At 36.0% G+C, this 17,458-nt stretch overlaps 2 protein-coding genes across 2 annotated transcripts; both read right to left on the bottom strand.

Annotated features, from left to right (window-relative positions):
* Positions 1-6,905: 6,905 nt before the first annotated feature.
* On the bottom strand, positions 6,906-9,646 carry tcf15 (transcription factor 15). The gene is made up of 2 exons (XM_058785806.1): positions 7,812-9,646; positions 6,906-7,227 (listed from the first exon to the last, which is right to left on the bottom strand). Exons 1-2 carry the CDS (start codon positions 8,295-8,297, stop codon positions 7,162-7,164), a joined length of 552 nt encoding a protein of 183 aa, XP_058641789.1. The 5' UTR covers positions 8,298-9,646; the 3' UTR covers positions 6,906-7,161.
* A 5,245-nt stretch (positions 9,647-14,891) lies between these two features.
* On the bottom strand, positions 14,892-17,369 carry srxn1 (sulfiredoxin 1 homolog (S. cerevisiae)). Its single transcript, XM_058785701.1, has 2 exons — positions 17,057-17,369; positions 14,892-16,947 (listed from the first exon to the last, which is right to left on the bottom strand). Exons 1-2 carry the CDS (start codon positions 17,336-17,338, stop codon positions 16,738-16,740), a joined length of 492 nt encoding a protein of 163 aa, XP_058641684.1. The 5' UTR covers positions 17,339-17,369; the 3' UTR covers positions 14,892-16,737.
* Positions 17,370-17,458: the final 89 nt, after the last annotated feature.

Genomic DNA, 17,458 nt, shown 5'->3' on the forward strand with positions numbered 1-17,458 from the left:
TGTGATTACGCCATCTGGATTAAACAATGCCTGGGCTACTTCAGAACGGACACAATAAATGAGAGGACAGCAGGGGGGAAGTGAGAAAGGAGGAGAGCCTCTGCTTCATGCAGAAAACTATGCATACTGTAATCTAAACAAAGATTGTTACACATTCTAGTTTGAAGTTTGTCCTCTCTAACCCAATGTTAAATAGCATTGGTTAAATAGCATCTGCTTGTTCAGTTTTGTGCAAAATGACAGAGTGCTACTGACTACTAGGCTACCATATTTTCACAACCATAGATTTGCATGACAACTGCATACTGTTTCTCCACACTGAATAGTGACAGACACATCATATGTGTGCATATGCAGTTATGATCGAGATGCAGAGAGTTTTACATACTCTATCAAGTCTTCAGTTGTCTCTCAGAGTATATGCAACACACTCTCAATCGTAGCCTGCGTTTCCATACGATCTGCTTATGCGCCCCACTGACGGTCAGGTTTAAGGGTGGACCTTTAAACTTACCTTTTCTATTTTGAAAAATCTCATGTGACTTAAAATATAATACTAAATAGGAACCTTACAACATCAAAGCAGATCAGTCTGATATGATATGGCTACTGGACGACAAAGCTACAGTCATAATTTCCAGGTTGTTGTAATATTACGTTTAATTACCATTTCAACATACATAAAAAACAAGAATATCAGTCTTTCATTCAACTTATTAAACAATAGTGTAATGATGATGCCTGCATGAAGAAATTTGCTTTTTAAATATTTTGTTGTATTATTCTGCAATTTCTGTTCTTGTTTTTGTTAACAATTTGGTTACTTGTTTTGTAGTGTTTAAAGTATTTCTTTTTACATAAAATATTGCATATTTACATACAATAATTAATACAAAACTTCATCACATCAGCATGGAAAACACCCTGTCCCTCTGATCACTTACAACAAAATACAGGCCTAATTTCATTACTGTAATGTACAATATTACCATATATATTAGTATATAGTGACAAATTATGATTCCATTTATGAGTCCATCATGATTAATGATATAATAACCTATAGTACAAGACTATAGGCCTATAGTTCAACACCGCTGCAGAAAATTATTGTTTTACAAGATCCTGTTTTTGACTATTTACTGAATTTTGAAGATGTTCAACTAAGGTGCAAAAGCTAAAATTTACCCCTAAATGGTACATAATAGTACCTTAAAGTACACATTAGTATTTTAAAAGTAAGTGTTAGTACCTTAATTATACGAGTAACTTTTGAAAGGGTGTCGCCACAGGGACAATTTTGTAGGCTATCTTTTTTTTCTGAGAGTACCGTATATGTATTTACAGCATACATGTAAATGTATGGGAAGACAGAGACTGAATGAATTAAACAAGAATGAATTAAAGAATGAACTGCAAAAACCTAAAATACATTAATGTTTACTACATTTGTTTGCAGGTTCCTTAGAAATGTTTTGGTAGTCATGGAGATATTAGCTTATATTATTCCTTTTAACTATCCAGTTATGTATCTGTGTGGGTGTGTGTTTTGTGCAGTCGGCAGCAGGTCCCTGAGGTTATTAGCAGCCACAGCTGTGTGTGTGTGTGTATGTGAAGGCCCATGTTTCTGTCAGTGAGCTTGTTCAGAGTGCTCTTTCTGGCGTCTGATTGAGGATTTCCTCTAGATGATCGTTACCTCTACACACACACATACACACACACACACACACACACACACACACATAGAGGAACGCCCCAAATGTTCCATCAATACACAGCAGACTCTCAAAGCCTCCACAGCTGGGAGATTTTCCCATGCGAAAACACAGTACAAAAATGCACTCGTACACACTGACACACACACACACACACACACACACACCGGTGACGTAATAAACATAATGATAATACTGTTTATATTTCAGTTCTGTTTTGACAATAATAAATTCCTTTATTATATAGATATTATGTGAATCAGGAAGATTTTGGAATACAAAATCATTTGGGATTTTTCATTTTTTTTCATTTTGCATTAATAGATTTTGCTGATATTAGATTTACATGTTGAGAGTCTTAAAGACATAAAGTTTAAAGACGTTATTCTGGCATTGATACTGTGTGTGTGTGTGTGTGTGTGTGTGTGTGCTGTGTTTTGGCTAAGAGCTGCTTCCACTGACCCAGTTTTGTTATGGTCCTTATTAAAAATACTTTGATGATGCTTGATGATTGTGATGATGGTAATTATGATGGCCTGTCTCCCTCTGCACCCCTCCTGCTGTGTGGGTGTCTTATTGTTTGATTGTTTTCTTTCGGAAGCATCGCTAGCACGATACCGAAACTGACCCCTCACCCCGAGTACGGTTAATGTCTGGGAGGGTCATATCTTCTGCTCGACGGCATTCCGCGCTGATAGCTGTGGAGCGTTTACATTGTCCAGCAATTCCCAACTCAGGGAATTCCGCTTCCAGACTCCTGAATACTGAACAAAAACAATAAGTGTGTGTGAGTGAGAGACTGAGAATGTGAGGCAGCAAGCGTGTGTATTAATGATGCTTCCTCCTTCCTTCTCAAAGTTTGAGAGGTTTGTAAATGTGTGAGCTGAGTTTATAATCTTACCTGAGAAGTAATGAAAGAGAAAGAACAAGTTTAAGTCATTATATTCTATTAGCAGAATGTCAATTGAATTGCCTATATATATATATATATATATATATATATATATATATATATATATATATATATATATATATATTAGTGCTGTCAAAAGATTAATCGCATCCAGAATAAAAGTTTTTGTTTACATAATATATTTGTGTGTACTGTGTATATTTATTATGTATATATAAAGACACACACATACAGCATATATTTTGAAAATATTTACATGTATTTATTCATATTCATATAAATTATATCATATATAAATATATTTAATATATAAGCGTAACATATTTTTCATAAGTATATGCATGCATGTATATATAGGTCAATTATGTGATGGGAATTTGTTTATGTCTGTATCTAGTAAATTATTCTAAAAATAGATTTTAAAAATGCAGCTTATATAAAAATTTAATTGAGACACTTTTTAAACTGTAATTAAAAATCAATTTTTATATAAGTTTTAAAAAGTTTTTAAAAATATGTCAAGAGATTGTAAAAAAGGAAAACATTGGCAATCATAAATTTGCATAATTTTTTATTATTACTCATCCAAAAAAAAGATAAGCAGTGAAGCGGTTGTGTTTTAAAATATTATTAATTTTTGAGAAACTTATGTCCACCAAATCAGTTTGCAAATAAACCAAGATTATTGGAATATGTTTTTAAAAATTGCATGTTTAATTTAATGTGTTACTTGCCATTTCTTTGTAATTGTTTGTGGAATTTACTATCAGTTTCAGAGTGCAAATTCTATACCCATTTTTTCAGAAAGCCATAAAACAAAAAATAAGGCAAAACATTTTAAAATCACATATTTTGACCTTTTTTATTGATAAGATAAAATATAATACAAATAGTTATGATTAAAAAATTTTGACCTTGAAATACATGTTTGAAATTGTCTAATAAAATTTATTCAGTGTCTTTGTACTTTCTACATGGTTCAGGGGTACAAAGCTAGATTATTTTTAACATGTTTCTCTTTTATCATTTCAAATATCTTTGTTGTGCAAATAATAATGTTAAAAGTATATTTCATACATAAATTGACCTAACTTTACACTGTATGAAATTCTTTCATTGTCTGTGTAATGGTTTTTCTAAAGCAACTGTCTTTTACCCTTGTTGCAGTTAGAAGGGTCCCAAAGTAGAATTCGTTTGAAACATAATGTTTTTATTTCAATATTAATATAATTGCCATGGAGGTCATAGTTCTCTTTGCTGGCCGGATACAGTCCTGTCAGTGAATTATGGTGTCTGGGAATCATCCATCTGCTGGGCTGGTGGAGCTGAACAGCAGTGAGGTGTGTGTGTGTGTGTGTGTGAGAGAGAGAGAGAGAGAGAGAGAGAGAAAGAGAGAGAGAGAGGCACGGTGAGACAGTCACGGTGGGGTCGGACATGCATGTTTTGCTTTCCTGTGTGCCCGTGACAACTTCCTGCAGAACGAAAACCTCGGGGAGCCATCTCACATCGGACATATGAGCCAGAAATGCACACACCGGAACAAGACAGTTCTTGTCTATTCATAAATGGTAATGGAGTTTCCATGAACACACAAGCACCAGGGAGTCTTCCTCAGGTCTTCCTCAACCATTTACTGACCTGTCTGCTCTAAGTCTGTCAAAACTTGTGTGTATACGTGTGTGTGTGTGTGTGTGTGTGTGTGTGTGTGTGTGTGTGTGTGTGTGTCTGGATCCATATACTGGCTGTAGACTCTGCCAAACTCAAAGGAGGGAGTTTCCTTCTGGGACATGTTTCACTAGGCAACCACTTAGTCGTTAGTAAACGAGTGTCAAGGTTTGGGGTCTGAGAGGAAAGAGGTTGTTGGGTTTTGTTATGAAATGCTTCTAATAAGCCAAGTGAAAAACCCAAAGAGACCAAATCAAACCCAATTTATGAAGCTCCAAATATCATAGTTAATCCTATAGAATCTGCTGTGAAATGATGAAATCACAGCAGTGAGAGTAAGATTAGACTGCAGTTCATACGGCTGGGAGACATCAGTCACACTTTAGACACTGCGGATCGGCATTGTATGAGGGGAATTCAGACTCAACCAGCTGCCAAAACACTGAAGTACCATCACTGCACACTGCTGAACAAATTCATTATTATAAAACATACAGTGAGGTTCAAAAGTGCACTCGTGAAAATGTGTCCCTAATTTAATATAAATCTTTTCATTATAAATTACTTTAGACGTTCATAATTTATTAGTATGCGGTTAAATGTCACATTTTTAATTCCAGTTTTGTATAGGCACAAACCTCAAAGTTTAGGCTATAAAAGTTACTGAAGTTGTATCCACTAGTATTGCTCAGGAGAAATAGTAGGCTATATTTCATTAAACAGACATGTGACAACATGCCCCAATAGTGTCTATTACAGGATTTTCAGTCAAACCTAAATTACTAAATGACTAAATAAATAAATGTATTTTGAACACATGTGACAACTTGGACCCCAAAATGGGATAAATCGTTCACATTCTGACATGAAAACATACAGTGAAGCCTTATGGTTAATAAAAAAAAAATAAAAAAAAAAAAAGCTCTTAAATTTATGTTCATTGTGCTAAAAATCTACCTTCATTACATAATTGACCCAAAAATATTGAATGTCAACAGGTTTTTTAATATTTTATAATATATATTATAATGTATATAACACATACATTTTTAAATATATTAAATCTCAATATATCAAATCCCAATCATCAAGAAATTAATTAAACATTAATTTCTCAGATAAATATGGAACTTTGATTAGACTAAATAATAAACATTTTATCATTATATATTTAGATACTTTTTTATATCATTATATTTTATAATACGTTTAATACATTGAATCTCAATCATTAATTTAATCATCATAATTTCTCAGATAAATCCGGGACTGACTCCTATAGCAGCCATAATGTTTTAAGCAGATTCTAAATCCATTCTCGGTTGTTGAAGAGACCGGTTGTTGTGGCCTGTTTCATATGAGAAACATGCATTCTGTGTAACTCTGGTGGAATGAATGTCTCTATCCCCAGTCTGATCGCTGCATGTGGGATGGAACAGCCGCTTTAAAACCAAAGAGGAGAGATCAGACACAACGTATTTGCTGTCTCCTGTGTTAAGGTTTTCCTTACTCAACCGTTCACCCAGGGTTAGTCTTTTTTTTTTATTAACTACATAAATATATTGGGATATTGACAATTTTACAGATCCATTTTTGACTGCAGTTTTAAAACACCCACTCAGCTTGTATGTACAGTAACCTATGACCTTCATCCAAGCATCCGAGAGCTTGGATGCTTAATCTTCACCCAGACCTTCGACCTTGCTTTCTCTTTATCAAACCCCCTCTTACACTTTCTCTTGCTCTATATTACCCCACCCCACCTTCCACGTTGACCCTGCTGGTGATTTATGCAGCTCACAGATGCACAGCTGCAGCAGGTCCCCACGCTGACCGAAGGGTAGTATTTACCGTGACTAATACATCCCAGATCTCAAAAACACATGCAGACAGACTGAGAGAGATGTGTATAAAAGAATAAAAAAAATCAAAAATCAAAGGAAAGCATTTAGATTCTGTCCTTCAAAGAAATTACAAACCGATTTAACAATGACAAAAGGAACACATAGATAAATAGAGGAATTATGTGAAGGGATAATCAATGAGTTTTATCTGAATTTGAATTCATGTTTATTTGCAGATAAATGATTGATTTGAAGCCTAAATCCCCTGAGCCCTGAACTGTTCTTCCAGCTCTTGGTTGTATTTTCCTGGCTATGTTTGGATTTTTAACCCTCATGGAAAGGGATACAAACCCAGAAAAGCATCAGCCAACAAAAGTCACTGTAAATGCTCTATAAATACAATTACGTGATTTCAAAAACAAGTTGAAAATCAGTTTAAAATAAATATAAAATTTTAAAAGTTGCTGTATGTGTAAACTTTATAATGACAGCCCACAAAGCACTGATTACTGTACTAAAAAAAAAATAATTAATGGTAAGGCCTGCTTCTGAGGATGTTTAAGGAAAACTCAACATCATCATTCATTTTGTATATTATAAATATGAAAACGTTTAGTTAACAGATTTATTGCAGAAACATTTAATTTTAAAGAAAAGGCCTTTCAACACAAAACATCCCAAAAAATTGGATATTTTTTTCATGTGCCATCCACGCATAACTGACAGAGGACATTTGAAATTTGAAAAAAATATATTTTATTTCACCATGGTGTTTTCACAATTTGTGTATAAAATGTATAAATTCTCTTTAACAAAAAAAGAAAACGAAAAAGAAAAAATATTTTATGCACTGCATTTTAAATGGTCATATCTCTATACAAAACACACAAAGAAAAAGTACAAACAAATTCAAAATGAACTCTTGTTTGAATGGCGAGTCTTCCGAAAATCTCCGTCGCGAGGAGTCTCGCTCACCTCTCGCGCTCCCTGAGTTGCGGCTTTATCTCACGCGCTGCTGCCGCTGCTACCGGCGTGTCACGCGCAATGAAGTGATTCCCCGCATACGGACACAGTCAGTCCCGTCCTTTATCTGCGGAAATACACACAGCCAAAACAAAAGGTTATTAATTTCATGTCATACAAAAATATAATGTAGACTATCTCTCTGTGATTAGGGCCTAGCCTATTCTCTCTTTTCATATGATGTTTTCTTTATTGGACGCTTAGAGATTTTAGGCCTTCTGAACATTGGGAAAGAACTCAGTTTAGGCCTTGATTAAGACATGTAATGTTTGACAGGGAAATAGTAAACTATTGTGAGTAATTACATTATCAGTAGCGCATGTTAAAGTTAAAAATTATGTCACAGAATATATTACAACTAATAACATGAGGACTTCTATCATTTTCGTTACGTAAATGTGTTTTCCTTTTGTTTATGTGTAGCCTACATTGTGCTTTATTCTCAAAATTGCTTTTGTTATTAGCTACATTTCAAGGGTCCTTCACACTTTCGGAGGTGCGTGGATCTGCACATCCTGCCCATTTGCCATTCATAAATGTTTACTATTATACAGATTTATTATTAGACTACTAGGCCTATTTCTGTAGACACTAGGCTATCTATATCCAAATGCATTATTCTCTGTCGTCCATCCATTTGAATGCTCTTACCCCTTTTCTCTGGCTGCTGAGGCAGAAAGTACATATGGTGCGCGGCTGCTTTCCTCCGCTTTCCCCCTGCGCGCTGTAAACTGCGCTCACGCACGGCTGCGCGTCCTCTCCTCCGTCCCCTATGAGGAGCACATTGGCCAGATGTGAGATGTAACTGGAGGCTAAGCGCAGAGTCTCAATCTTTGACAGCTTTCTGTCCACCGGCTCGGTGGGAATAAGAGTCCGTAAAGCCGTGAAAGCAGTGTTGACGCTCTGCGTCCTGTCGCGTTCCCGCGCGTTCGCTGCGTTCCGTTGCTTTACTATAACCACACTGCCCACCGTGGACTTGCGCGACATCCGCCGCCGCTTCTCCGCACTGGGACAGCAGCCGTAGCTCTGCTCCGAGCTGCCGTCGCTCTCGCTGCGGTTCTCCTCATCCTCGGACATCATGGCAACATCCGGGTAAGCTAGATGTGTTGCCATGGGCCGCAGCATGGCAAATGCCATCACTAAAAATTCTTTGGACTCCGATCTGAGTGAAAAGAGCTTGATGAAATCGAGAGGGAAGTATCCAAAGTATCCAAAATGAAAAGATGGCTTGTTGTCAAGCACTAGCCACGCAAACACTGCATCGCCAAACCCTGATGTGTGTTTCAACAGTTGAACAATCTCATCACATGTTAAAGATCCTCTTGATGCGCGTCCTTACAGTCATTCCATGCGCGAGCAGCTAAAGCAGGAGCAGTGCGCGCTGTCTTATAGGATTAGGGAGGAGCAGTCACTCATATGCAAATAACCAAAGCTACAAGCTCACAGAGCTAAATTATATTTGAGCACAAAATACACATTTTTAATACTTGATAGTTTTGCTAACAAATTAAAATACATTAAGGAACAAAGAAAACATTAAGAACAAACTGAAAAATAAAGTTACGAATTCACATGAAAGTGCCTAAAGGTATGTTTTTGGACAGGCTTGGCAGTATGTCATTTTTACAGGTATCATGCACTCTCAGAAAAAAAAAGAAAAAGAAAAAAGATATAAAATCTGTCACTTGCGTCGTTTTTTATAAAGGGTCGATTTTATTAGTACCTAAAGTGTGCATATTAGAACCTAAAAGGTAAAAAGTGTACCTTTTGAAAAGCTACCTTTTTTCTGAGAGTGTGTAAATATATTGAGATGAGTTTTAGTACAATGGTATTGCCTTCTGTACCATTACTGTATCATGGTACTGCCACAGCAATAGTGTTTTATGCATTTATAGATGTATACATGTATCATTTCTAATATTTAAGTAATATTTATGATTTATAATATTATAAAGTCTTATATTATTAATTTAATTGAATTAGTTTATATAATTAGTTATAATTACGTTGTTGAAGAAATATTGCAGTTGTATTTCATGTCGTTTGTTTCTTGTTGCAAGATTGTTTCCCTTTGATCGCGGTTTTAACACTTATAATTTGAAAAACTTATTTTGATTTTGGCATCTCTCAGATAGGCTACTGTAAAAATTAAACCCACTAAAATTGAAAACCTCAGATTAATTGCTGCATTAGGCTACATGTTTAAACAATTAATTGCATTTGTTAGACTTCATATTTATTGTTATTATTATTATTATTATTATTATTATGTAATGTGGAAACAAAGAAAGAGACTTTTTAAATAAAAGAGCTCGCGGAGTAATACGACCCTTCACTGGGAAAAACAGAAGCTGCACCTGCAAGTATCTCTCGGCCGGTGATTATCCTCTGGATTTATTGCTTTTATTGCTCGGCCATTTGACAGCGAGGCGTTTAAAACAACACCGGGCCTATAATGAACACGCAACAAACACGCTGGCAAACGCACTGCAAAGATAAATATGTTTATTTACAGAAGCACGTTCCGTCATGACCCTAGTAAATATTAGAAAAACAAATAAAACGAATTCAAATGTCATATTCATTTGGTGAATCGAGGTTTTCAAGACGATCTGCAATAGAGCGTATAATTACTTTAAAATACGGAGTTTTTACTCGCAGAGTCACATTGGGCAGTACTGATTTTGTTAAGTGAGAGTTTTAGACCCGCTGCGGTTTGTTTTCATTCAGTGGCTCAAAGAGCACGAGGCCACGATAAAGAACAGCAGGGGTCTCTCTCAAGCCTTTTCTTTTTCTCGCCTTCTGTTTCTTCATCTTTTTTTGGCTTCTTTTCTTATCTCATACACCCAGTCGGTTTTTTAATTCGTTTTTAATAACCTATACAGACAGTCAGATTTGTTCACTTTCATTCATATTTCCTATTTGATTCCTCTGCTTCACACTCACACATATAAGTTTTCACTTTCCTTCCTGTCATAATTCATGACTGGTCTTGTCATATAAGAATAACATGTCTCACTGCTTCATGATCATGCTCTGACTAAGCTTCTGTTTCAATGCGAAGGAATGCAAGAACTTAAATCAACCATATGGGCTTATGTGACCAAACTCACTAACCTGTGACCTCTCATCTTTGACCTCAGCTTATATACTCAAGCAATGTGGTCATCCTCATTTGGTCTAATTATTGCTCATTTGCAAGAAGCATGGCTAATTGCTTTATTGGACGAACGACTTTTAATGGAAATATATTTCTGGGCATTTTGACATGCATATCAACTGAATCTTGGTCAGAAACTCTCCTTGTTTTGACATGTCACATAACAACAGCTTAAAGCACAGGTCTCTTTAACTCACAGGTTATGTCATTAGTAAGATAACGAGATTAAATTCATATAATTGTGTTTGTTGATCTCTCAACTGTTTGGTTTGAAACCGAGGGGCAGAGGTTCTGCGGGAGTCTATGAGCTTCTGCTGGGGCTGAGCTCACGCAGAGATGGTTTGTTTATAGCCAGAAGCGGGTGTTGGGTAAATAAACATGAGGCAGATGTTAAGAATGATCTAAGAAAGAGAGAGTGAGACAGTGGCAAATGGTTTCCAGACCCTTTTTCTCTGTCTCATTTATTTTCTCTGTGCTTCCATGGCCCGTAATATGTCACTTGGAGCAGCTTTTACAAACATGCCTGTGTCACTTAAACCCAGGACTTTCTGTCCCCTCAGCTGCACCAACAACCCCCTCCTAACATCTACGACACCTACGACATTTTCAAAACACCTGCATGCTGTTTTTACAAGCCTGGTGGGCAATAATCAATCAAGCTATGCTGATCCATACAATCCCTTATGTAAATGTTCAAAACAATCACCAGTTATACATTTATTAATGTATATATTCATAATATGTTTTCATAAATTATTTTATTTTATTTTATTTAGAATCTTTAGGTAACTGCATTCATTTGAACAAATTTAATGTGTCACCAATTCTTTGCAAGTTATTGTGTATTTATCATGCAATGACAGACTCAATGTTCTCATGAGTTGGATGGGGTGAGTCAGTGAGCTAAGACTGCAGCTGAATACACAGATTTACAGGGCCAATAACATCATGTCATAGAGAAATCGACAGAATTGTTTAGGAGGAAGGAGAGAGGGACTGTAGGCTGTGGGTTCACACATTTGAGTGAGAAGAGCAGGTGTGTGTGTGTGTGTGTGTGTGTTATGGTAAGAGGGGGTATACACTATAAGAATTTTCCCTCTATAATGCAACTCACAATTTATGGTATTATGTTAAAGGAATATTTGTGATTCAAGCTCAATCAACAGCGTTTGTGGTGTAATGGTGATTACCAAAAAAAAATAGTTTTCTGCAATTAATATAAATAAATTAAAGTAAATGTGGCTAATTTAAAAGCAGAAATTTGTAGCTTAGAATTTTGTAGAAGTACTTACATTAAAGAAATAATTTACCAAAAAATGAAAATTTGCTGAAAATGTACCAAGAGATCCAAGAGATGAGTGTGTTTTTTTAATCAGAACAATTTGGAGAAATGTAGCTTTACATCACTTGCTCAAAATGAGCTGATAAAAACAATATTTTGTAAGTAATCGACACAACTCCAGTTCATCAGTTAATGTCTTGTGAAATGAAAGTTTGTAGTCCATCATTAAGGCTTTTTATCTTTAAAACCACTAAAATTCCAGTCCATAATCAACAGTAACTCTTCCTCCAAAAGTCCATCCCCTGTTGTCTTCTCACATTAAAATACATCAACATATGTGTTTGTTTTGGGCTGTTTTTGCTTGAAAAGGTGCTTGATCCATGCATACTTCTCTCTTGATTCAGATGAGATGACTTTTTTTTAATTGATGTATTGGAGTTGTTACTTGTTGTGGATTATTGTGATGTTTTTATCAGTTGTTTGAACTCTCATTCTGACGGCACCCATTCACTGAAGAGGATCCATTGGTAATGCAAAATTTCTTCAAATCTGTCCTGATGAAGAAACAATCTTGTAAAACGTGTTATAACGTCTGTAAAATTTGACCTATAAAGCTGTTCTCATCACTTTACAGTGGTTTAATTGTTACATTGCAACAGAATCGTAGTATTGAATATAACTTTACCCAAAAAAGTAAAATTAAAATCATGTACATGCATATTGTTTAGGTGGCTATGCTATTGAAACCGAGTATTTTAATGTAAATAGATTGGCACTATTTACTTGTTGTAAGTGCCTCACTAATTTTTATTTTTTTTAAAGAAGAATTCGATTGAATCTATTTTTGTGGTAATCAGCATTATTCCTCAAGTGCTGTCAACTGAGCTCAACCGTAATATTCCTTTAATACACTGCTGTCATAGAGAAATGCACATTTGGACTCATTCTAAGCTATAAATATTATTCATTGCATGCGTTTTGAGGATGTAGAGCACATAAGAGTGAAGAGACATTAAAATGAGTTCATCACTGTATATAATGTGGGATTGTGGTGCAGTACATCAACCGTATGAATATAGGGTCATATTGTATTGACTCATATAACTCATATTGCATATTGCGGCCACGTGTGATAGAGGTGTGTGTGAGAAAGAGACCAGGAAAACATGTTTTCAGGACAGCTAATTCTTCACAGCATTTGCAAGGCTAATGTACATCCATCCAGAGGGGATGAGAAGTCCATTATTCATTTGCATGTAACTTCACAAGTATGCTGAAATGGTTTGGTAAATTGCCCTGTGTGAGTGTGCAAGTATATGTCATTATTTTGTCATCATGTAAGCCCCCTGCACTGCAGCGTCAGCAGGGGATTCATACAGTGCACAGAGCCACAGTGTGAAATCAGACGCTATTCAGGGAAAATGTTGACTGACCCCTGCAGGTAAGGGTCAATGGTAGGATCCTGCCAAAAGCGGTACAGGAAAAGGAAGTCTATTCATGTCCTATTGCTCCATAACTCTTGGACTCTGACATACAAAACAAGACCATAGAGCTGGAGCACCAACACACACACTTAACGGCCACTTCAAAACAGAGGACACAGTAAGTCTACGTCAATGATCTGGTGTCTGATGATACGGTATTCAAACACAGAAACAAGTGAAATCTTTATTTTCTTTTAAACAGTACAAACTGCAGCTCTGTTAATGCTGAATCAAGCTAGTTCTGGAAAATGAAACCCAAGATCAACTGCACAGACCTCAGTTTTAGCAGTTTTGTCAATTAAAAATGATCTACAGATGTGAAAGGTTTTACTGTCATATGCTATTTTATATAAATTATTAGAAAAATGTTCCTACATAAATTGTTACATTCAATTCAATGGGAAATTGACATCAGAATGGGGTTCTGAATGATTTATTCTGCTCGTATTTCAGGATTTCAATCATCTGTGAAAAATATGAAAAATTAACTGGACCAAAAAAAAAACAAAAAAAAACGGATATGGAAAATGAAGAGAAAAAACACCATTTTGAGGTAAAAAATAAATAAATAAAAATAAACAGTAAAATTTCATACCTAGATTGTGATTCAATAATGGATGTTAAATTACTAAATTGGTATCATGAAATTCTGCCGCTGAATCATCGTGTTCTCACTAATACTAAGGTTAACAATTATTCTAGTTTCTCAATTAATGTTATTGGACTTATTCTGAATGATTCATCCATGCATGCATTTGATTTTATACCTTGTAGTTTTTAATCAAAATGTCATAACTCGATCTTCTGATGAAACAACAGACTGCCCTACGATCAACAGCAAGTTCACATTCAGATCTGCCTCTATCTAAACAACTGGTGAATAGAACTTATTAGAAATTATTAGATAAATATTATAAAGGTTTGTTTGTGAATAACACCATCAGCAACATACTGTATATAAATGCTAAGTTGTGCATAAATATAGTAATTTCTACAAAATCTAATTTATAATTTTCAACAAGAGAAAGGAAGATCTGCATCCTCTTACTGGGCTTATCTAAGAGAGATGATTTCTCATGCCTGTCAAAAGCAAAGTATAGAATAGAATTACACCAGTACAATTACAGGTGCTTGAGAAGCTTAAATATTCATAAGAAGTATATTCAAACATATACTTATGTGTTAATGTTGCCTCAAGTACCTGGATCAGTTTCTTCTCCCATCATCTGTCATTCTTTGTCTCTGTTCTCCTAGTTAGGAAGAAAAATCTTTGGGATGTAGGAGATAATCTTACAGCTTCCTTTATTTCCCCAAAAAGCAGCAGGTGCAGCCCACACTTCCCAAATTGGGTGTGTGTCTGTCTCTCTTTCTTTGTGTCTCCTCAATCAGGGGTTTTGCGTGTCAGGAGACGTCTAAGGATACATTTTTTCCAGATCGTGTGGAAGCCACAGGAAGTCTTCTCACACGCGACCATTCTTTTGCCAGAAATTTACAGTCGGGCAGGTTTGTTCCGCCGAGGCCCCGGGCCCCCTCTTCACTTCCTGAGGAGCCCCAAAGGGAGGGCAAGATCAGGGCCAGCACCCCAGGGACTCGTATATCGCCAATGGAGAAACTCTGTTATCTTCCAGCAGAGATCTACAAGGTAGTAATCGGCAATCACAGGCCTGTACCTTCCTCAACGATCAAAGGACACGGCTGTAAAGACATGATTCCTGCAATCAGCAGCTGCTGGTGTCCAGCTAAACTCTGTTGCTATAAAGATCACATCTCTTAAAGGGACATTTCACCCAAAAATGAAATCACAAACCTGTATGACTTTCTTTCGTGGAGTACAACATATATTTTGAAGAATATTTTAACTGTTACATACAATACAATACAACAAGCTTTTGTACCTTTTTTCTGAGAGGGTCACAAAGATTTTGGAGCTGCTGACATTTGCAAAGGATTTTATTTGTCTAATAAAGTCAAACTGTTGCAAAGTTTAAAAACACACAAACAAGTCTCATAAAATTCCAACAAATCCAAAAGATTTGTCACCATTTTTATTGTATTATTATTGACTGAGCCACCTGTGAATCTGGGTTTTCAAAAGCACCAGTCATTGTTGTTGTAAAGTCTGAGAGGCCTTTTGCTATGGATATTAGGCCAAGGTCAAAAGTCAAAGGGAAGTGAAATGCCGTCACAAGGAAGAAATCTCTGAGGTGTCCATCCTCTGATCTCCTCTAGACAACAGCTGAGAGTAGAAATGACTGTGAGAGCAGTTTTCATGTCAGATAATTCATTGGTTCCACTATATTTCCGTGTACATCAGTCTGACTGTGAGCCTCAATCCATCTATATATAGCTGTGTAATAAAACTGAGCTGCTGTATTCATTCTTTTCCTTCACTCCAGCCTGCAGAGGAGATCTCTGGCCAGTTCTCATGACACATGACCCCCAACATGTCCTGCCATTATGGATGAGCTTCAGAGAATGTCCTACAATTCTCATGCCCCTCCACTGGCACATAAAAAATTCATTTATATAAATGCTGTGAATTTAGCTGGAAATACACAAAGCACATTGTTTGCAGTGATTATTAAAATGCAATAATTAAGATGTTCAGCTTTTAATATTCACAGCAGATCTGGACACAATACAGGAGTAAAATCTTTATGAATTTGGCTGTGCCAGTCCACCCGAGAGACTCTATCTCAAAGTTGTGGTTCAGAGCACAGAGCATAACCAAGTCCAATGGTCACCAGACCAGCACACGCCTGTGGTCATCTTATTTTCTGTGGTCTTCTATTTTTACCATTACACCATTTTTTTTTCTTAAGATAACAAATGCATTTATAAAATAGAACAAAACAAAACCTCTCTGTTTTAGTTTTTTCCTAATAAAATCACAGAAATTATTTAGCATTTCAAGTTGGCCTAAAAATACCATTGACCAAATCTCATACTCTACTTAAAGCCTTCCCAAAAACTGAACTACAGGAGTCCATGAGTTGATGAAAAGCTAAATAACTAACTTTAAAAAAAAGTTAAATTACAATAATTAATCTTAAAATAATAGCAATAAATAATAATAATAATAATAAAACACTTACTAAAAAGGACTAAATATTTTATTTGTCTGACTACGTCATATTAAACAATAACAGAGCAAATGTGTTGTTAAATTAATTAAATATCTACTTATAATCTCTTAAAGTTACTTAAAGTTAATATTTTAGATCAGACTGGAGGGTTTCACTGACAAAAAAAAGTTTGGAAATCCCTATTTTAATCAATCAGTGCTGAATTTCTGCCATCTAGTGGTCAGACTAAGAACTGACAGATGAAGAGAGATCTGTTTAGTCATCGTGACATACAGCGTCCAAGCAAAAATTATGTTGATCAAAAGGAATATAAATATGTCAGTGATTCATATGAATGAAACACCTTTACAGATACAACCAGAAAAGAAAAACTGACACGAAATGATTAAAGCAACTTGTGAATACTTGCTTAACCAGGACGATCAAAGTGTCTTTTTCAAAATAAAAAAAAGTTCTTTATCAGTGTCATAAGAAACAGTCATACAGGATATCCAGATGCCTGGCAGTGCACATTTACCCCCTTGGTGCGTCTCTTATAATGTAAAATAAAATTATGTGTGTTGGATCACAGTAGATTCGGCGTAGATGCTCCCAGGTAGGTGCGTAAGTCTGAGGTATTAGATTTGATGATCTTGGCTGGTATGGATTTCATCTTTAACCTCTGATAGGCAGCAAATCGATGACAGCCTCCAAAAGAATAGTAATAATTGCCTCCTTTTACTCCTGTGATCCAAAGCACGTCTATGGGAGGCACAACGGAAATATCTGCGCCCTCCTGAAAAAACAAGAGTTAAAAACGACCTGCGGTGAGCTCAGATATAATGTCACACTGAATAATTACATTTAAACGTTAAATGTAGTTAATAGTCTGAATTAATTGTTACCTGTACGCTGGTCATGAGGCTTTGGACTTTCTGCTCGTCCAGGACAGGCGGAATGGGTCGTATGATCACATCCATTGGGATGTTATGAACGTCCTGGATGTTGTCTGAATGGATAGAGCGGTTTTCTCTACTTAAACTGCCCATGTTTCGCCTGAAAACCCCGAGTGGATTCACTCTTGCGCTACCGATGTGCTTTATGCAAACACCGCTCAGAGTTTGAAACATCACTAGCTTAGTAGTAGTTTCACAAGAAAGACAGCAGGGAAGTAGGTGTCTGCGCATGCGCGAGTAATCCTGGCTTCTTTTCCTCTTCCCGTCCGTATTATTATAAGCAGACCAAAATAATAGTCGATGCATCATAATTAAAAGTTAATTAAAAAAATATTATTAGTAGTATACAGT

Source organism: Onychostoma macrolepis, chromosome 08 (genome assembly GCF_012432095.1).
Source record: "Onychostoma macrolepis isolate SWU-2019 chromosome 08, ASM1243209v1, whole genome shotgun sequence".
NCBI lineage: Eukaryota > Metazoa > Chordata > Actinopteri > Cypriniformes > Cyprinidae > Onychostoma > Onychostoma macrolepis.

Excerpts from the sequence above, each read along its gene's own strand:
- srxn1 (XM_058785701.1), bottom strand. The coding sequence starts at position 17,338 with ATGCGCAGACACCTACTTCCCTGCTGTCTTTCTTGTGAAACTACTACT. Across the intron at positions 16,948-17,056 it reads GCCTCATGACCAGCGTACAG|GAGGGCGCAGATATTTCCGT; the intron begins GTAACAATTAAT and ends TTGTTTTTTCAG.
- tcf15 (XM_058785806.1), bottom strand. The coding sequence starts at position 8,297 with ATGGCATTTGCCATGCTGCGGCCCATGGCAACACATCTAGCTTACCCG. Across the intron at positions 7,228-7,811 it reads TCAGCAGCCAGAGAAAAGGG|ATAAAGGACGGGACTGACTG; the intron begins GTAAGAGCATTC and ends GTATTTCCGCAG.